This window comes from Cibotium barometz, chromosome 44 (genome assembly GCF_041138505.1).
Source record: "Cibotium barometz isolate CiBa-2024 chromosome 44, ASM4113850v1, whole genome shotgun sequence".
In the NCBI taxonomy this organism is placed as follows: domain Eukaryota; kingdom Viridiplantae; phylum Streptophyta; class Polypodiopsida; order Cyatheales; family Cibotiaceae; genus Cibotium; species Cibotium barometz.
Genome location: NC_141089.1, coordinates 21,475,203 through 21,496,822, shown reverse-complemented (window position 1 = coordinate 21,496,822; position 21,620 = coordinate 21,475,203). Strand labels below are relative to the sequence as shown.

The 21,620-nt window shown below is 42.2% G+C and overlaps 1 protein-coding gene across 1 annotated transcript in view; it reads left to right on the top strand.

Annotated features, from left to right (window-relative positions):
- The first annotated feature begins 3,169 nt into the window (after nucleotides 1-3,169).
- Nucleotides 3,170-21,620, top strand: part of LOC147613074 (serine carboxypeptidase-like 26) — a 39,111-nt gene continuing 20,660 nt past the window's right edge. The window contains exons 1-5 of the mRNA XM_086782372.1: nucleotides 3,170-3,578; nucleotides 6,804-6,911; nucleotides 7,090-7,185; nucleotides 13,749-13,841; nucleotides 13,925-14,013. Of these exons, the coding sequence (XP_086638498.1) occupies nucleotides 3,278-3,578; nucleotides 6,804-6,911; nucleotides 7,090-7,185; nucleotides 13,749-13,841; nucleotides 13,925-14,013 (687 nt within the window). The 5' untranslated portion in view covers nucleotides 3,170-3,277. The remainder of the gene's footprint in view (nucleotides 3,579-6,803; nucleotides 6,912-7,089; nucleotides 7,186-13,748; nucleotides 13,842-13,924; nucleotides 14,014-21,620) is intronic.

The window sequence follows — 21,620 nt, the reverse complement described above, 5'->3', positions numbered from 1 at the left end:
GTATGAGTTAACTCTCTCATTCCCTATGCTTAATTCCAATATATAAAATTTTCTTATTCCATGAGCTAACTCTCTCATACCCTACAAGTAATAAAAAAATATAAATGCCTTAGAAGGTTTTCTCTCTCTCTCTCTCTCTCTCTCTCTCTCTCTCTCTCTCTCTCTCTCTCTCGTTCCAATTGAGCATTGAAATTACACTTTTCTCCTCTTTCAAATGTACTTTAAATGTGTCTTTTCCTTTATATAATCCTTCTTTCCATATTCTAAGTTTTACATCACATTCCATGCACTAGATTCACAAATGCATATTGAGATACCATAGCATTTTCAATTCAATGCATTCACATTATTCACCTTTCCTTTAAATTCACAAGATGAGATATCATGGTAGGCATTAATTGGTTTCAAAATAGATTGTGTCCTAAAGCATGATAAAAATAGATATCATGGTAGGCATTAATTGGTTTTAAAATAGATATCATGGTAGGCATTAATTGGTTTTAAAATAGATTGTGCCCCAAAACATGATTAAAATAATGCTCCAGCTTTACTTTTCTTTTTTCTAATGTGATTTTTGTCTTTCTAACTCATTATAATCAAATAAGAGCTTTGGTTCTATCCTTTAAGTACACATCATAATAATGTACAAAGAAAGCAAAGCATAGAACACCTATCTTTCTTATCCTTGCCTTAGCAAGAATATGGGAGAGGGATGGAAAACAATGTTTTTTGTACATGTTAGTTGAAATCATAATAATGTACAAAGAAAGCAAAGCATAAAATGCCTATCTTTCTTATTCTTACCTTGGCAAGAATATGGAGAGGGGGATGGAAAACAATGCTTTTTGTACATGTTAGTCAAAATCAACTTTGACCTATGATTATTTTACGGTATTTTATAAAGAGAAGTTTTTTTTAATGACCTTTTGGTGTATTGTCATGACTCACCAAATGAGTTTGACACCTTTACTTTTATGGAACATCTTTCTACTTCCATATTGCCATCACATCCATGTTGTTAAAGGGCAATAACAACGATAAATGAGGAAATAATGACATAGATTAATAAAATTACTAGAGCATTGTCCTTTGTCGTTGCTTGGACTTCTTTCCATCGTTCCTCAGTAGTACAACAATATGGTTTTGAGAGGAACAAAACAAAGAATTGCTCCTCTCTCTCTCTCTCTCAACACACACACACACACACACACACACACACACACACATGTGTGTGTGTGTAGTAGCGCATGCACACTTACACATGTGTGCACACACTTGCAAGCCTTGCATGAAAGTGTTGTATGCATGATAACATAGCCTTTTGTCTATTTTCTTCTTTTGTTTGCTATCTATCTTATGGTCCTTCCCTTTTGCTTGTGATGATATGATTGCTTTGACCTTCAATATAGAAGGCATACCCCTCCAATTTCACAAAGGCCTCCCTTTAACTTTACATAGCTTGGAGTATGTGGTGGTTGTGCCATCTATTGTTCTCTTTCTCAAGCAACTTTAGACAACTTCTACAAGATTTTCTACAACCTTGTAGGTATGTGATACTGACAAAGGGATGTCTCCCTAATGTACGTGTGTGATTGTGTGGGTTGTAACACATGGCTCTTCCCCCTCTCTCATTTTGAGAAAAAGATATGTTGAGTACACTTTCTTGTCTTTGTGCTAGATGTCAACAACTAATGATCCACCATAAGGTGTTTCTCATAAACTTGCAATGCTTTCATGTGAGGAATCTTGTTTTTTTATCACTCTTGGGGGAGAGAGAGAGAGAGAGAGAGAGAGAGAGAGAGAGAGATTAGCCATGGATGGTGGATAATCTCGCATATGTGAGATTCAGACTTGTGCCCTTAATCATTGATGGGTAGTGGACAATCTTGCACATGCGAGTTTCGACTCATGCCTTGAATCATTGATGGGCAAGGCCTATGTGGTTGGGGGGAGAGAGAGAGAGAGAGAGAGAGAGAGAGAGAGAGAGAGAGAGAGAGAGAGAGAGAGAGAGAGATTAGCCATGGATGGTGGATAATCTCGCATATGTGAGATTCAGACTTGTGCCCTTAATCATTGATGGGTAGTGGACAATCTTGCACATGCGAGTTTCGACTCATGCCTTGAATCATTGATGGGCAAGGCTTATGTGGTTGGGACCACTGAGGAAAGCAAGCCACAAAAATAAGGGTATCTTTAGGCTTTTGCATGGGGAGTGTTGACAGGAGGAACCCCATCACTTTTCTTCGGGTTGGACCAGAAAAGGTAGTCGGGCTACTCAATACTCTTTGAGCTTGGAAGGGAAGTCAGGGAGAAGGGATCCAAGGGAAAATCTAGAACTCTTGGTAAAATTTTTTACTTTTTTTTTGGAGAATTTCAAAGCTCACATAATTGCCCCCACACGTAAATTGCATGGTATACCTACCAAATGTTTAGAAGGTTGGATATTACATTTTTTTAAATGGAAAGGATATTAATATTTAAAGTTTATTTGACTTTTTGGCAAATGAAGGGATAAAAATTGTGACACACGTAAAATCCATGACCACTTTTTATTCAATTGCTATCTTTCAAAAAAGGGAAATCCGCACGTTGGTGTGTGGGGCATTTTATTCTAAAATCACTATAAAATATATATTCTTAACTCTTTTGTATATAAATTAATAATTTTCCAATAAATCCTCTTTCTGTCGGATCCCACGAAACAAATTTGAACTCGTCTTTATTTTATCATGGGTAGCGAGATTGCCGGCCATAAGAGAAAAATAAAATAAAATGCTCCCCCAAATCTAAAAATACCAATAATAAATTTAGCTTGTCCTCGAGAACATCGAATTTAAAAATTGGAGAAAAGCAAGGTTGTAAAAAATATTTTTTATGGGATGATAGTTTTTTTTTTTGGGGGGGGGGGGGATTTAGTGGAAGGAGAGAATAGAAATGCAAAATATTTTTGAAAAAAGCAAGTAAAATAAAGGGTTAAAAAATGGTCTTTTCCTTGTCTCCATCATCAAAGCCATGCACGATGGATGCTGCTATTTTTTTGTTTATTTGTACTTTATATCATACAATTAATAATTGGACAGATCAATTATTATTATTTTAATCTTTTTATTTTTTTTATTTTTTTAAACCTTATCATACGCATATATAAGGTCAACCCAGGGAACCAAAACTGTTCACAAGCTTCCCTTCTACTGCCACAGTAGAAGACCTTCAAATTATGCAAACCATTAGCTTAATCACAAACTAATCATTGTGATTAATCTTGGTCTCCTTCACAATGCCAGCTGCCAGCAAGATGCTTTGGTGCTTAATGCTGTTGGCAGCTGGATTAGCTGGTCTCCCATCACTCTCATTCCAGAGAGATCTGTCTAATCATCAGCAGATTAGTGATAGTGAGTGGCAAAGATGGCAGGATTATGACTTAATCACTCGTCTTCCGGGCCAGCCTGATGTGGATTTCAAGCAATATGCAGGCTACATTACAGTTAGCGAGAGCTCCGGAAGGGCCCTCTTCTACTGGCTCACAGAGGCAGAAAGCCAGCCCGAATCCAAGCCCCTAATCCTCTGGCTAAATGGAGGTTAGTTCTCTAATCCACTTGCTTACTCTCTCTCTCTTTTTCTTTTCTTTTTTTTTTTGTATTTTTAGCCGTTCCTTAATTTTTATTATTTTTTCCATAAGTCCTCCTCTTATATAGACCTTGGAGAAAAGCCCCTCCTCTTATTATTAATTAATTTTGTACAATTTTGCAGGCTTGTGAAGTATCAGAAGAGACCATTTTTTTAATAACGTTAATATGAAATAATCCAGTCCCCAATCGTTGCTTTTTCTAAAGGTTGAGAATTGATTGGTGAATAGTTTGTTTTTGTTGATATTTATGTAATAATGTAAAATTATTGCCCATTTATCATAAGATAATGATTGTGTGGAGAAGTTTCCTTCAAAGTCATGCCAATAATAATTAATATAAGGGTCACCACATAGGACCATGCCAATAATAATCAATATAAGGGTCACAACCACTCTATTATTATAACACAATTCGTGCACAGTTCAACAATAATTGGTCCCCCCAACCTCGACAATAATTGGTCCCCCCAACCTCGTCAATGCCTCAGGGTCCAACAATAATTGGTCCCCCCTAACCTCATCAATGCCTCTGACGTTGGTTCAACCAAGCACTTCGCATTCAATAATATTGTAATCAGGAGGGGGGTTTAGCCTAGTGGTAGAGCGTTTGTGCTCTACAAGGTGGCCGCTGTGGGTTTGTAACTCATCTCCCTCCCCTCCCCTCCCTTCCTCCATCCCTCCCTCCCTCTCACCGCCCGCAGAAGGGGTGCGATTAAAGAAAAGAACCCTGTTGCAAAAAAGAAAATAAATATAATCAAATAGTACAACCTCTTCACTCACACAAATCTCAAGTAATATGAGATAGTAGAGTTTTCTTTGTGGCACAGTAATAGTCCCCTTGCCCTTGCCCTAGGCCATGAATGCCTTACCTTGATTCAAGTTTCAAGAATAACATTACATTACATTGACCAAGCACTAAGCATGGATTTTCCAAGAATAACATTATATTACATTGACCAAGCACTAAGCATAGATTTCCCAACCATTGTTGGGATCATACGTTAGTTACTAGTGCTAATCTTTAGAGGATTTGTTCTAAATGGTCCCTATATTCATGGTACTAATGCATGCAATATGAATAAACTTGAGCTTAGCTAAACTTGAGCTTAGTTAAACTTGAACTTGAATATGAAGTGCTTGATAAGAATCTATGGTTGTTTAGCCCAATAATCATGGGCTCTTACATTTCCATTCTCATGTCATTTTCTTTTAATTTGCATCACTAGAATTTATTGAAAGGTTGGGCTTGAAAGTGATATAAGCACATTAGTATTGTAAGTTTAATGATTGTAAGTTAGTCAAATATGAGACATAAACTCAAGTGTTATTAACTCCTTGTTTTTCAAATGTTAAAACAATTTGAGTGGCTATGATCCCATGAGTAACTTAGATAGTCAAATGGACATCTAAGTTACTTAGAAATGGACATCTCTAAACTACAAATTAATGAGAAATATGCATGGTGGCCTTAGGCATCAATGAATCTCCCAAGTTACAAGACCTTAAGGAGACTTGGAAATGTGAGAGGAGAAGTAAAAGATATTGCAAATCGCAATCTCAAGACCTTGAGGTGACTTGGAAATGTGAGAGAAGAAGTAAAAGATACTGCAAAACACAAAGTGAATTAAAAACTTTTACTTGTTTAGTATTTACTTCAAGTTGGTATCCATGTCATTCAAAACCTTTACAGGATGTTGTTTGAACCTAGAACAGTGATAATAGTTATGAGTAATTATGAAACACCAAGAGATTCAATGTGGGGCATTTCTACTCTCAAGGACATCTAATAATGGACTTAGCTCACCACAAAATTATGGTATTTTTTGTTTTATGCTAGAGTTTTTCAATGCAAGTTTTTGTTACCAGTGTATACTCTAAGTTACAAAAGAAAAGGCATTAATTGATGAAAAGGTGTGTAGAGTGTGGGGTTTGCATTTGAAACTACAAAAGGCTCTTTGCATATATTGAGTGCACACATGAGCTTTGACCATAAAGAGAGAACACTTTTTTTCATTTTTGTGATGGTGACTGTGGGGGTGATAAATGGCGATCATGTACAAAAAAACATCTAAGCTTACATAACAGTTGCTAAGGATGAGAAAAGTTTATGATCCTTTAGATTTTGAGGCTTTGTAATTTGCAAATGATTTGAAATGCTAGACTACGGTGCGGTAATCCTTGAAGCTTTAATCTTACTACTTGCAAAATTTTGTACATTAAAAGCACAAGTTATCCCGAAAAACCTTCTTGGACCACACTTTAACCAATGTGATCTCTTGAATAGGATATGAAACTGTAAATGTTTAGTATAAACAAATGTGGGGGTAAGATATTTTGATGTTAAGGTTTTCTGCTAGTTTATATATATATATATATATGTAATTATTGATTCCAAAAAAAAAGCACAAGTTATGGTTATATGGATCAAGAAAGTTCTCAAGTTTCAACATGAGCTTAGTTCAATTAGACACTTAATCTAATATAATAATGTAACAACCTTTTTTTAAAAGATAAGAAAAGAGATGTTTTCACAAAACTTTACTTGGAAATTGAGATTGATCCCCTCAAAAGCTCTAGGATAAGTAATCTAGTGGAAATAGAGAAAGATTGCATATGTAGTTAGACCATTGGATTTATAATTAGCATTTTTTTCTTATTGGAATAAAATTGCTTAGCAATGATGTTATAGGTCTCAGCAATAGTTCTTTTAGGCTTGTTAAGTTATCCCAAATTAGGGAATTCTTAAAATTTTCGAGATGAGAGAGAAAAAAAGGTGAAAGAACAATATATACTAGTACTCAACCAGCGCGTTGCTACGGTATGTAAAAGACATTAAGAAGCGAAACCTAGGAATGGAATACAAAGGGTCAATCGGAATACAAAAGGTCAATCATCAGAATACAAAGAGTCAATGAAAGGGATTTTTTCCTCTTATTTTTTAGAAATCCAAGATTTCTTTTTTGAATACAAAGGGTGAATGGAAGGCATTTTTCTCTCTTATTTTTTAGAAATGGGGGATTTCTTTTTTTCTTTTTTTTTCTCCTTGTGCCTATAGAAGATTCATTTTTTTTTTTTGGGTTGTAACAAAGCAATTATTTTTAGGATGTTCCTCTTTGTTTTCTTAACATCTTGACTCAAAGTTTGCTGCGCTCAAATGGGCAAATATTTTGCACAGGTCCTGGCTGCTCATCCATTGCATTTGGAGCCATGGAGGAGATTGGCCCTTTCAGGATTTTCCCAAACGCAAGCGGCCTGTTCAGAAACGCGTATTCGTGGAACAAAGGTATCCCCTCTCTCTCTCTCTCTCTCTCTCTCTCTCTCACTCACACACACACACACACACACACACACACACACACAAAACCCTTTTGTTTTTTTCACTTTCCTAGTTCATTTTTCCAGTATAATTCTCAGGAATTGGGCAATTTGAGTAATTATGCATTTGATTATCTGCTTTGCAGTTGCTAATCTTCTGTTTCTGGAGTCTCCTGCTGGTGTGGGGTTCTCCTACACAAACACTTCCTCAGACCTCAAAACCTCAGGCGATCAGCGAACCGGTTTCTCTCCAAACCACCTTTAAGTAAAGACGACTCTAAGTTGTCAGCTTTTTATTGATTAACGAAAATCTGGGCACTTTAATTTCCACCAGTTTGAATTGGGTATTTTAGATTCCAATTTCCTCACACCCTTCATGCATCTATCAAGTGTAGGAAACACTACAGGCCTGCCACTTCTTTTTCTAGGATGGGATGGCTTTCCATACCTTGGTATAGAATGGTGTTGGCTATTTTGTGTGCATTGTCAATGCAGAGTGTTCCTTGGATGGGTTTGCTTGTTTGTGCAGAAGGGTTTGTACATGTGTGCACCTTTGTGTCTGACCATAGGCGCAACTTGTGCTCTTCCAGCTCTTCTTCCTCTGATGGCCCTGGCTTTGCTACATTCTTTGGGAGATTGGTCACGGCACATGTTTCAGAGCTGGAACTCTCTGCATCTCCCTTGAGAATGAACTCTGTACTGGCAGGAGTTGGGGTCGTTGTGTTGCCACCAACTCGGGCTCCGGCTCTTGCATTGGCTCGGCAAACCGTGTTGTGAACACTTCTTCATGGCTCTTCACCAGTTCAAACTCATGGATAATGTGGGTTTTTGAAGCTCTCTGACTTGTGAGGACACTTTCCCTCCTGCTTGCTTTGTTTCAACCACGAGCATGATTGCCATTGCAAAGCATCCGAACACTGCCTCATCTTTTACGAAACCTGTCAGTGCATCCTTCCAGACCTTGCGCTTCTTCTCTTCCTGTGTTCTTGATCTTGCTTTGAGTTCTTCCTTTTGCCGTTTGTATTAGGCTTTGCGTTCATCTTCCCATCGGTACTGCTCCTCATGGGATAGTAAGAATTTGCATGTGCAACTCATAGGTTGACTCCATGAAGAGCAAACGTTGACTTGTCAACCAGATCTAGACTCTCACTGCATGCAAAACTCCTCTCCTACTCACGCATAAACACTATGCAAAAATCTACACACATGGCTGCGAGGAAACCCTAACACTATGCAAAAATCTACACACATGGCTGCGAGGAAACCCTAACACAACTTTCCTGCCAAACGCCCCAGGATTTGTTGTGAAACGCTATGCAAGGACCTACACACATGGCTGCGAGGAAACCCTAGCACAACTTTCCTGGCAAATGCCTCACAATGTGCCTAACGCAAGAATCTCGGCAGAAGGTTAATTTGATGCTTTGATACCAATGTAACCTGCTTCTAGAAGATCGCCTACCGCCAAGGAATCACAATGTGGGGTTTTGAACCTAGGACCTCTTGGTCCTAGACAAACACCTCTACCACTTGAGCTATCACCTAGTTGGTGCATGCTGGCAGCTTTGGGTTCTTCTCTTGTGTGTTTTTTCTCCTAGCTTGGATGTGGATTCTGTGTTCTGAGTCTATGACACTTGTAACATGTGTGTGGAAGCGAATGATGATTAATGCTAAAGCAAAACTGACTAGAGAAAATTAATGATAATTAGACTAACGCTAATTCTAGTGTTCTAGCAAGCACGCATTACACTAGCCTCGGTAAGAGGCAGTAGACTTGAGTAGATGCTATGGACGGATGCCCGGATTCGGGGATTCGCTTACATAGGCTTGTCTCCTTATGCATTCACAGGGACGTGAATTGAACAAAAGGAGAGAAGTATGTTACGTCCCGATCGGCCTAGGGTTAGGTTAACCCGGGGCTAGGGATGTGTGCTAACCCAAGATTAGGGTTAGGGCCTAGCTAGGGTGTGGGGACTGAGGGTTCACACATGGGCTAAGGGCACTAGCAAGATGAGGTCTAGATTGGCCAAGAGCTATAATAAATAGCCTAGGGCTAATAATGGCTAAAAGCTCATAAATAAAGCAGAAAAGCTTATAAGCTCCGATTGGGGGAGGGGGTATGATGAAATCTCGTATGTAAGGGGTAAAGGCCGGAGAGCCCATCAGGTAGTCCACTGTACTACTTCCTGCTGTGTGTGTGGAAAGCATGTGATTCCTCTAGATTCTGGCCATCTAATGTCTACAAAGGAGTCCAAGGGTTTGTGAGACCATGAGTGATACAATGATACCATGGGTATATTAAGCCATGGAAAAAGCAACTGAAAGAAAATGAATAGCAAGTATCGCTAGTGTACATACATATGATATCATTGTATGCTGCCCTGTGTATGAGGTAAACTAGCCATGATCAACTAATGGTAATACCCACTATCAAATCCCCATAGGATCTCCTCGTGGAACGCTCCTGGTACATGACTCGAAACCTGCAAACAAACCAACAAACATGATGGGGGTGCAAGCTTGACTCACCTCCCAACCTTGTGACTGCCACCACGAAGCTACCCTTGTGGGCCTTGAGACTGCTGCCGGCCTCGGCTGCATAAAGCAGGTACACGTCTGCACTAGATCCAGGCTCCTGTTCATAGAGCTCTCACAAAGACACGCGAGACTCTATATAACTAATGACTAACCTTGGCCACCCTTTTATAGGCTCTTGGCCGGTCATCGGGCATCCACACTTGGGTGCCCGCCTGTCCATACTTGGGTGCCTGCCTGTTAGTCTATTTCTAACTCAGCTCACCAATCAGCCTACCTAGCTCCAAGCTTCCCCAAACCTCGAAGCTAGTCTTGTGTGCGTGTAGCACACACAGTAGATACACACTGTGCACATGACATACTCCCCTTCCTCTAAGAGCTCACTCCTGAGCTCTCTAAAAAGCCAGGGTAATCTCTCTGAAGAGTAGTCAATGTCTCCCATGTAGCGTCCTCCTCAACACGATCCTTCCACTTGATCTTGTATCCGTGATAAGCGTATTACGCAATCTTCTTTCACGAAATCCAAGAATCTTTTCAGGTTCGTGTGGAACAAATGTCATGTCCTCGACATCTATGATTTCTTGAGGAGTAACTAACTGGTCTGTTCCACCCAGTACTTCCTTAAGTCTACTGACATGAAATACAGGATGAACTTTCACATGAGAAGGCAAATCCAATTCATATGTGACTGAACCAATCCGTCATGTAATATGAAATGGTCCACAATATCTAGGGGATAATTTCGGAGATCGACTTGTCTGTAAAGTCTCGGAATCTTTCAGAACTTGTAAATACACCATCGTTCCTTCAGAGAACTCTCTAGGTGAACCATGTCTATTAGAATAAAATCTGTCTCAGTCTTGAGCACTTCTAATAGATTACTTCGCAACTTGTAACATTTCTTGCATATCTTGCAAAAAATTATGAAGTCGTTTTTTCTTCGCTGGGGTCGAAGTCGAATTCTTCGAAGGTTGGTCCGAAGATTTTTCCTCTGTCGTGCTAGTCCTCGGTGCGGAGAACTTCCTTTTGTGCTTGTTCCCCTGCTCGATAATGGGTTTAGACTTGGAAGAGATCATTGTATCATCATAGATACGAGCGGAATGAATGGCTTTGTCCAAAGTTTTGCATTTGTTGTTTTTAACCTGTAACGGTATGAGTCGGGTAAACCTGCTACAAAGAAACCCAAAAGAGTTGTGGAATCCATCTTCGTAGCTTTCATCTGCCCTGCAAGTCCCTAAATTTCTGGAGATAGACCTCATAAGTGAGGTTCTACGAGGTCATGGTCAAAGTAGTAAACCGGGCAACAACATCATAGTCATCCTCTTTCTTGAGGAATTCTTTCTTGAAGACGTCTTCGAACTGTGTCCAAGTCGTTGGTTTAGGGTTGAGTTCTTTCCACCAAAGCAAAGCTTTGCCTGAGAGGAAACCTGCTGCTAATTGGATCTTTTTTCCATCGTCATATGGATGAAACTGAAAATGGACTTGCCACTTCTGTAGCCAAGTGTCCACCATCTCCTTGGTACGCTGCTTTTGCTCACCCCCAAACTGTTTCGGAGTAATATTGGGGCCTAAAGCAGATGCCAAGGTATCCATATCCGAAAGAGTAGATATGGTAGTGTCCAACAAAGAGATGGAGTTCTGTAAAGCCTGCATCTGCACGGCGATTTGTGCTTGACGTTCCGAGGAAGAAGCTTCGAGAGCAACTTTAAACTCTTGGAAATTTGATTTTGAAACAAAATTGTTGAAAAGATCGCCATCGGTGGCTTCTGTAGGCTGGCAGGTCTTCACGTTTGGGAAGAGGCTCCAACTCGGATTCTTGGGTCGACATCTTGAAGAGGGCAAGAGGAGAGAAAATATTTATCTTGCACAAGGAGAGTGCTAGAGAGCTTGAGAGCTTGAGAGCTTGAGAGATGTGTGGCAAGAAGCCTGCTTAAGAGGAATATATAGGCTTCCTTAAAAGCTAACTTACCTTTTGCTTTTGTGTTTTTTTTAAAATATTATATATATATATATATATATATATATATATATATATATATATATATATATATATATATATATATATAGTTGTTTTCTTTAAATTAAAAAAAAAAATAAAGCAAAGTATGGGTTTTTAAAACCCCTCTTCTAAGTGTGGGTTAAGAAAAAACCTTTAGGCACATGTTAAAAAAAAAACAAAAGCAAAGGTGGTTTTTTTTTTGTTTATAAAAAAAACAAAAGCAAAAAAAAACACCCGACTATGCTTTTCGCTATTTTCTACACCAGCTATTCGCCTGCCTACACATGCGCCGCCTGCACACGTACCTGGCCGCCTGCAATTGTACCTGGCCGCGTGCTGACGTGCGCCTGTGACACGTTGTCACCTGTACTTGCGCACCTGCGCCTGTGTACACCCGGTGCACCTGCGCTGGCTTGCACGTACTAGATCGAGTGCAAGAGTCGCCTTGCAGGGATGCTTCACATGTCTGCGCACAACGGGTACCCGCCTGCCTACGTGTACTCGTCTGCGTGCACAAACACGCCTGCACTCGCCTGCGCATATACCTAGCCGACTGCACCTGCCTACGCATACTGGTGACCGCCTACGCCTAGCTGTGCATAGCAGCCCACGTGCACATGTTTTACTCGCCTGGCTGCGTGTACAGGCTGGCTTCTTTGCACATAAGGCTGCGCTACAACCTCACATGCGCTACTTCTCTCTCTCTCTCTCTCTCTCTCTTGCATACAACAAACTGGTTTTTCTACTTTTCTCTCTCTTCAAACTGTTTACACAGTTGAAAACACATCTAGCCTTCTTCTTTGCAAAGCAAACAACCCATACTAGACCAGCCCTTCACCACGGGTTCCTACGATGCAAAAGCAACATGCTGAAATTGAAAAACAACAGTATACTCAGAAAAACAGCAAGCTTCTTGAACTCATACCTTTTCTTCTTCTTCTTTTTCTCTACCTACTGACTTGCTCGTTCACAAGGCTTGCTCTGATACCACTATCAAATCCCCATAGGATCTCCTCGTGGAACGCTCCTGGTACATGACTCGAAACCAACAAACATGACGGGGGTGCAGACCTGACTCACCTCCCAACCTTGACAGCCGTGGGCAAGCCCACAAGTCTTGGCTGTCCCCACCGAGCCACGAGCTGAGCTAACTAGATGAACGTACCGACCAATCTCTACCTCGTGACGTCCCATACCGCCACGAAGCTACCCTTGTGGGTCTTGAGACTGTTGCCGGCCTCGACTGCATAAAGCAGGTGCACGTCTGCACTAGATCCAGGCTCCTGACCATAGAGCTCTCACAAAGACACGCGAGACACTATATAACTAATGACTAACCTTGGCCACCCTTTTATAGGCTCTTGGTCGGTCATCGGGCGTCCACACTTGGGTGCCCGCCCGTTAGTCTATCCCTAACTTAGCTCGCCAGTCAGCTTGCCTAGCTCCAAGCTTCCCCAAACCTCGAAGCTAGTCTTGTGTGCGTGTAGCACACGGTAGATACACACTGTGCACATGACACCCGTCTCAGCCAATACCGACCTGATGGCCAAGAGAATATCAGGCCTCTATGGTGGAAGCATGTCATGGCATTGAAGAAGGGTGGAGGGTCGTGATGCTCTGGGCCCGGGGCATCAGGCTTGCAAAATAGATCAAGCTCTATCACTGAGGACCCCTCTTTGGCAGCACAGGTGCGGCCATTATTCCGGGTGGTGGGCTTTGATGTATGCATGTAGGCTAAAGAAATCTGTAATGGCCTTCTAAGAAGTATCATGCTAGGTTTGACTCTTAGTATGTTGTCTCAGTACTACATCCCTATGATGTAACAAGGAGACCATCGTTTGAGAAAAGGTAAGTTTGCTCAAAATCCTTCTTTGTGGTGGGAGAAGGAAAATTACATACTCAAAAGAGTGCAAAATGTAAAAACATCACCTTGAATCAGTAACAAACTTGCTCATCCGTGTATTTTTTGTTTAACCTTTTGGGAGGAGCTTTTGCGTTTAGTCCAAGCTTAAACACGATAGGGGAGGGACCACAGATACTCATTGTAAATGGGAGCCCCTATCTCCTGCATGATGACTCCGTGATGACACAACATGAGGGGATGTGCAAAGGAGGGGTGTCATAAGAGAATCTTTGGCATATTGATTAATGTCTTTATAGAAGAATGGTGCTTCTTGCATGTATCAAAGCAACCAAAAACATGCCCTGTAGGTTCTTTTTTTTCTCACCTTATTTTACTTTAATTTGATTCTTTTATATGCTTGGGTGCAGCTGAAGATGCTCACACCTTTGTAGTAAAATGGTTTGAGAGATTTCCGCAATACAAGGGCAGGGTGTTTTACATCATGGGGGAAAGCTATGCAGGTAAGAGCAATCTAAAAATTTGATGAATCTTTTGTGTGAGCTTGCTAAATAAGCCTCGATTTTTTATTAGTTTTCCAAAACAGGACATTATGTACCACAGCTTGCGAAATTGGTGTATGAACGCAATGTGAAAGGAGTAAAGGACCCGAACATTAATCTCAAGGGTCTCATGGTATGTGTCCAATTAGTCTCTTCAAAAAAAAGTGAAGGAAAGGGATTTGTCTATGCTATGCATGATGGGGTTATGATTTGAAGCTTTGTAAGTAGATTCTCATGGAATCAAGGTTGCATTTTGGTTTTTGTGAAGTTTTGGAAATAGCCCAAAGCAGACATGCAAATTCTTTTGAGGTCTTCATCCAAGTTGCAGCCAGCTGTGTTTATATTAATTCTTTCTATCCAAAGTGGTGCAATTTGCCCAAACAGCTACTCTGTGTGCGCGTGCACGTGTGTATGTGTGTTCACTTTAGTGCTAGCCTTCATCATGGCTGAGTTTTCCCTTCACCTATGGAGAAGTGATAGAAACTTAGTTTGACGGTTTATCTATAAAGATTTGTCTACTAGGGTGATATAATCTACATGCTTTTTTCTTTTTCTTTTTCTTTTTTCGGGAAAAAGATCCTTCTATTAGTTAAAGAAAAATATCCTTCTATTAGTTAAAGAAAAACAGCCACAAAGGGCTAAGTACAACCACAAAGGGCTAATACAAACTTGCCTCATATAAGGCCGAGAAACAAGTGATCATAAGGGGAAGAGATGCTTCTCCTCAGGCTGGCCACTCTGTGAGGAGAAGGCTATCTCATACAGGGGGAGGGGGCGGGGAACAACCACACAGGTGGTTTGTAATGCCAAATGGGTTACCGCCTCTATTTGTGAGGAAAGGGCTAGGCCTCCAAAATCTCAAGAAGGCTATCCGCCGCTTCCGCATGTGGTCAGAACCTCCCTGTAACTTCCCCCACTGACCGCGGAGGGTGTGAATGATATCAAGCCATATGCTCTTGATGGTCTCAACCGGCGGAGTGTGGGTATCCTCGATGGCCTAGCACGCCAAATGTGCTAGTCTGCGCTGCTACTACAAATTTCCCATCTCTGGCATGGACCTGGCCGCCAGTCACCTCTAGGAGGAGCTGTGACTAGTACTGCTACAATACGATGGTGATAGACTGGAAGGGCTAGTCCTCCCCCATCCTCCTCATAAGCCCTGATTGCTCCAGCCTCTGTGACCCAAGCAACAGTGCCCCAAGTGATGATTCGGGTCGATGCCCTGTCCATAGGGAAGATGTGGAGAATCCGCTGTAACTCGTAGCGGCGGTGCCCGGGGGACTAGGGCCTTTGACACACTTGTTGATACCATCAATACATATTAAAACATTTAAACATGGCCACAGCCTTAACACATACTTAACACATATCCATCATCACTTTGCATAAAACATAAAGCTGGACAAAACATCCGAAAATGGTGAAAATGGAGCTTGCACGAGTGACACCGCATAGAGGCCGGGATGGGCCGACCCCCCCCCCCTTGGAGTACTTTATTACCCAAGGAGAATAATATCATGTACAAGCTTTGAGGGCCTTACTCTCCCCACGGGAGATGCCGGATTATCCATATACAAACCAACACGAGGCAACCAAGGCTGTAGAAATGCCGAGCCAATAATATAATCCATATATCTCCGTGTGGGTACTGATTCTTCCCCAAAAACCACGGGAGTACAACTCTCCATTCAGCCGGTATGGCAAGTACAATGGTTGGTACAGCTGGTACAGTGGCTGGTACAGCAAGTACAGTGGTTGGTACAGCCGGTACGGTGGTTGGTACAGTAGGTACATCAAGTACAAATGCTGGTACAGCATGTACAGTGACTAGTACAGCAGGTACAGTGGCTGGTACAGCCAGTACAATGGCTGGTACAGCCGGTACAATGGTTGGTACAGCCGGTACAATGGTTGGTACAGCAAGTACAAATGCCGGTACAACAAGTACAATGGCTAGAAATCATAATGAATGATTGAATACCCTTGCCTTCAGTATTTCTTCGCGATGGAAGCCTCCAAAACAGTCCCCAACAGCCGGTATTCTTCATGGGCAGCCTTCAAGAGAGAGAGAAAGAGAGTAGCCATCATTAGGGCAGCCTGTAATGGTGGTAGAGGCTAGTGTGCTGCAAGAGAGCCTCTATTAATGAAGAGAGAGGACTCCAATTTATAGATTTGGGCCTCCCATGAGCTAAAATGGCAAGAGAAGGCTACAATGACAAGTGGAGAGCCACACAATAACTGAAGTGACAAGTGTGAGGCCACTTGTCTCACTTTGATCCACTTTATAACAAGTGTCAAGCCACTTGTCTCACTTTGGTCCACTTTCTTGCCACATGTCCCAATCTAAGAGATGGGTCCTTCCATAATCTTTACCTCTAAAAATATCCCAACTGGTAGACATTTTGTCATAGGCACTTTGCCAACTGTTGGTATCTGCTCAATTCCAGATGTAGTGACGCGAACAGAATTTCCATCGGAGTCAGGCCAAAAATAGCAACTCTCCTAAATTTTAGGAGTGTGGTCCTTTGTACTCTAGGATAATCCCCCATTCCCAAAGCTTGTACTTTCCAAATATTTAGGCATCCTAGAGTCCACCAGACTTCTTTCATACTGGAAAATGTCCAGGCTGGTGACACTCCCCAACTTCTTAAAAGTTGTCCGCAACTTTAAGCTTGAAGCCATATATCCAAGATATAATCATGTCCCATAAGTGGGCGAGACAAGATAGTCTCAAAAATCCAATATAATTGAAGAATCCATGTCCCAAAGAAATGGGTGAGACTAAATAAGTCTCCATAATACCAATATCAAAATCATGTCCCAAAATAAATGGGCGAGAATTCCATGGAAGATATGCTAGACACAGGCACAAGAGCCAATTGTGTCTCAATCACCAATATCAATGAGATAATCAATGCCAATGAAAATCACCAACCAGGTGCTAAGACACTTAAATAAGTACCATGCGCATGAAACTAGTGCCTCACACAGAAACATGTACTATGCACACAAAGTGGTGCCATTCAAGAGCACAAACCATAGCGACAGAAAAGCTGATTCTCCATAGTTCTAGCAATCCTTTCTCCCAATCCCAACAGTTCCCATGTTCTCCCATACAATCCCAACTCTGATCAACAAGCATGGTGTGGAAACAATGAAACACTCACTCCACAATCGCAACACGAATCCATGTGTATGGTGGAGTGTTCATTGACTTGCCCTCTCACAATCCCAACATGAATCCACATGCATGGTGAGATGAACAATGAACCTCTTGGTCTCTGTATGGGGAGATAGTGATTCTAATATGGCATAAAGATAAATAAATCCATGTCCCAAATAAATGGGCGAGACAAAACAGTTCCATAAGTCCAGATATCATAATCCAAGCTCAAAGCACACAAACATGTGCCAATCCACATGACCCTTGGCGTACACATAAGTCCCTTGCCAACCAGGTCTCATGTCCACTTTACCACTTGCACTCCGTTGTTGGCACTCTGACCACACACCTTGGATGAGAGGTGGGCTCAAGTAACAAGATAAAATAATCACTCGCAGGCATAAATAGCCTGGTGTTCCAGAAGCATTTCTGCTACACATAGTTTATAGGCATTTCAGCCACCAACTCACTCTACCCTCTTAAGTGCCCATCTGCTCTCTATTGTTCCACCCACACATGGTAGAAACAATCTTCAAGAGAGCACGTAGGACAAGAGAACACTACACAAGGTATGTTGTGCTTGTCACTACCCTTTGAAGTGCCCATGTTCCCTTCCATCTGCTCTCTGTTGTTCCACCCTCACATGGTAGAAACAATCTTATGAAGAGCACGTAGGACAAGAGAACACTACACAGGGTATGTGAACCATGAGTTGCATAAGTCCAATGCATCCCAAATAAAGGGAGCCAAAAAGAATAATCCATAAACCTGAGGATGGATCCAAATCCCTAGAAAAGAAGTCCAGGAATCCATAGACCTGGATACCATGATCCTTGTATACCATAACTCTTACCACATACTCCGTGCTAACCAGTTACCACACACCTTGGAGTAGAGGTGGACTTTATTCATAAAAGCATCATATCCATGAGATATCCAAAGATTTCTTCTCTATAAACTCGGATAGATTCATCCATAGAAATTGCTTGTGAAGCCCAATATCTATATAAATCTCGTCCAAGAAAGAAATCTCCATAGATATAATCCATCCCAATAAAGGGAGCCATGAAAAGAATTCATCCCATTAAAGGGAGCCATAAACAATGTTTCCCTGAAACCATCTCAAGGCAAACAACAATACCTTTCTCCTTGCATAGCTATACAAGGGTTAGTGAACATCAAAAACACTTCATAGCAAAAGCACTAACTTTGCAAACTCAAAGTATACTTAGCTTTTCTTTGCCAGGTTGGTCATGAAGCCAGAAGAAATATCTTGTCACCATATCCTTAAGATATCCTAAGATATATCTCCATATAGCTCGCCTGTAAGCTTGATAATATAATCCACAATATCCATATGGAAAGAGTGCTAAACGTGTGCACATAAAGCCAACTCCATACTTCCAAGATAAATTTTGTGAATTCATAAATCCTTAGACCAAGCTGTCTATTGCTCATGCTCTTGCTTCAGAGGCTCTGAAGTGGCTGGCCATGCTTAATAGCAATGATGGTAAGTGTGGTCCCCACTTGAGATCTTTTCTCCTCCTTATTGATAGAAAGAAGCCTCTGCTTCCAAGAAAGCCTATGCTCTGATACCAATGTAACTTGCGGCAGCGGTGCCCAGGGGACTAGGGCCTTTATGTCATGTGCACAGTGGGTATCTACCGTGTGCTATACGCATGCAAGACTAGTTTCGAGGCTTGGGGAAGCTTGGAACTAGGCAGGCTGATTGACGAGCTGAGTTAGGGAAATACTAACGGGTGGGCGGCCAAGTATGGACGGGTGGGCGGCCAAGTGTGGACGCCCGATGACCGGCCAAGAGCCTATAAAAGGGTGGCCAAGGTTAGTTATTGTATGATAGAGAGTCTCGCGAGTTTGTGAGAGCTCTATGGTCTTGGAGCCTGGATCTAGTGCAGACGTGCACCTGCTTTATGCAGCCAAGGCCGGCAGCAATCTCGAGGCCCGCGAGGGCAGCTTCGCGGCGGTATGGGACGTCGCGAGGAGGAGATTGGTCGGTACGTCATCCTAGTTAGCTCAGCTCGTGGCTCGGTGGGGACAGCCAAGATTGTGGGCTTGCCCACGGCTGTCATGGTTGGGAGGTGAGTCAGGCCTGCACCCCCTTGCTTGTTTGTTTGTTCGTTTGTTTGCAGGATTCGAGTTTCGAACCAAGATCGATCACGAGGGAAGATCCGTGGGGATTTGACAGTGGTATCAGAGCATACCTCGTGAACGAGCAAGTCGGTAGGTAGAGAAGAAGAGGTCGAAGTACGGTATGTGTTAAAAAAGCTTGCTGTTTTTTCTGTACATACTGCAGTTTTCAGAGTTTTGTATGTGTTTTTTCTTCATCAAAGAACCCCATGTTGATGGGAGATGGTAGGTTGAATAGGGTTGATTGCTTTTGCAAAGAAGAGCCTGTTTTGTTGTGCAGTCGCATAACTTGCAGGGAGAGAAAACAGAAAAAAAAGAGCGAAAAAGCATGTTGATTTCGTTGCTTTTTTGAGCACGTGAGCGAAGGAGAGCAGCGTTTGAGAAGGTGGCATGTTGGCGGGATTTGCACGCTGGCAGGTTGGGACAGGTGTCGCTGGCGTTGGGCCATAGGCGGCTGCAGGCACCTTAGGCCTGCGCAGCCAGGCGGCCAAGGCAGCTTGCGCAGCCAGCCCAGGCAGCGCTAGAGCGCCTACGCCAGGCAGCTAGGCTAGCGCAGCCAGCCCAGGCGGCGCCCAGCCAGGCCTTAGCGCAGGCGGCCCAGGCTAGCGCTCACGCCAGCAGGCTAGCGCCCACGCAGGCCAGCGCCTAGACCAGCCCAGGCCGGCGCTCTAGCCATGATCCCTGGTCTATACAGGCGCAGGTGCAGGCGAAGGTTGGCGCAAGAAAGCACATGCGACGGCAGCTAGCACGCCGGCGGTCGAATCCAGGGAGGAGAAAAAAAAAAAAGAAGAAAAGCTACGTTTTTTTTAGCCTTCGTTTTTTTTTAGAATTTAAAACTTTCAAAGTTTTAAAAGATTCCTCCAAGGTTTCAAGGGTTCCAAAGGTTTCAAGATGTTTATTTTTTTTAAGAAAAGCAAATATATATATCCATATATATATATTAAAAAATATATATATATATATATTTATTCAAAAAAAAAAACACAAAAGCTAAAGCAAAAGCTAAGCCTAGCTTTTCGAGTTTTTTTTGGCTTTGGGAAACCTTTATAAACCCCTCTAGTGGGCTTCTTGCCACACATCTCTCGAGTTCTCGAGTTCTCAAGTTCTCAAGTTTTCAAGCTCTCAAGCTCTCAAGTTCGCTCGCACTTTTGTTGTGCAAAGACCAAATTTTCTCTCCGCGTACCCTCTTCACGATGTCGACCCAAGAATCAGAGTTGGAGCCCCTCGTGGAACGCGAAGGCTTGCCGGCTACGGAAGGCACTGACGCCGATCTTTTTGACGAGTTTGTGTCAAAATCAGATTTCCAAGAGTTCAAAGTAGCTCTCGAAGCTTCTTCAGCGGAACGTCAGGCACAAATCGCAGCCCAGATGCAGGCTTTGCAGAACTCCATCGCTCTATTAACCACTACCCTCTCTACTTTCTCGGGAATGGATACCTTTGCTTCTGCTTTAGGCCCCAATATTACTCCGGAACCGTTCGGGGGCGAGCAAAAGCAGCGAACCAAGGAGATTGTGGACACTTGGCTACACAAGTGGCAAGTTCACTTTCAGTTTCATCCATATGATGATGGAAAGAAGATACAGTTAGCAGCAGGTTTCCTGTCCGGCAAAGCTTTGCTTTGGTGGAAGGAACTGAACCCAAAGCCAATGACTTGGGCGCAATTTGAAGATATTTTCAAGAAAGAATTCCTCAAGAAAGAGGATGACTACGATGTTGTTGCCCGGTTTTCAGCTTTGACCATGACCTCGCAGCACCTCACTTATGAGATCTACCTCCAGAAGTTTCGTGACTTGCAGATGAAGGCTACAAAGATGGATCCCACTACTCTTTTGGGGTTTTTCGTAGCTGGTTTACCCGACTCGTACCGATTACAGGTTAAAAATAACAAATGTAAAACATTGGACGAGGCCATTCATTCAGCTCGTATCTATGATGATACGATGGTCTCTTCCAAGTCAAAACCCGTTACCGAGCAGGGGAACAAGCATAAAAGAAAGTTCTCCGCACCTATGGCTAACACGACTGAAGGCAAGTCTTCGGACCAACCTTCGAAGAATTCCAGTTCGACACCAGCGAAGAAGAAACGACTTCTTAGGGCTTTGAAGCTCAAGAAGGAAGGACGTTGTTTTATCTGCGAAGAAAAAGGACACATGCGTAATGAGTGCCCGAAGCAAAAGGGTACCAAGTCAAACGCAGGACCCAAGCCAAAGACAGCTAACCAGTTGTCTTTGACAGGTACGTCAATTACTGTACTTTCTCGCCCTAGTACTTGTTCTGATTGTCTGTTTAATTCTAAGGTATTTGGCATGCATGATCTTCTCCGAGTTTATGGAGAAGTGAATGGCCATAAAATTCACATTCTTTTAGACCCTGGCAGTTCGCATAATTTTGTTAACTACAAACTTGTGCAGAAATTGAGTCTTGACACG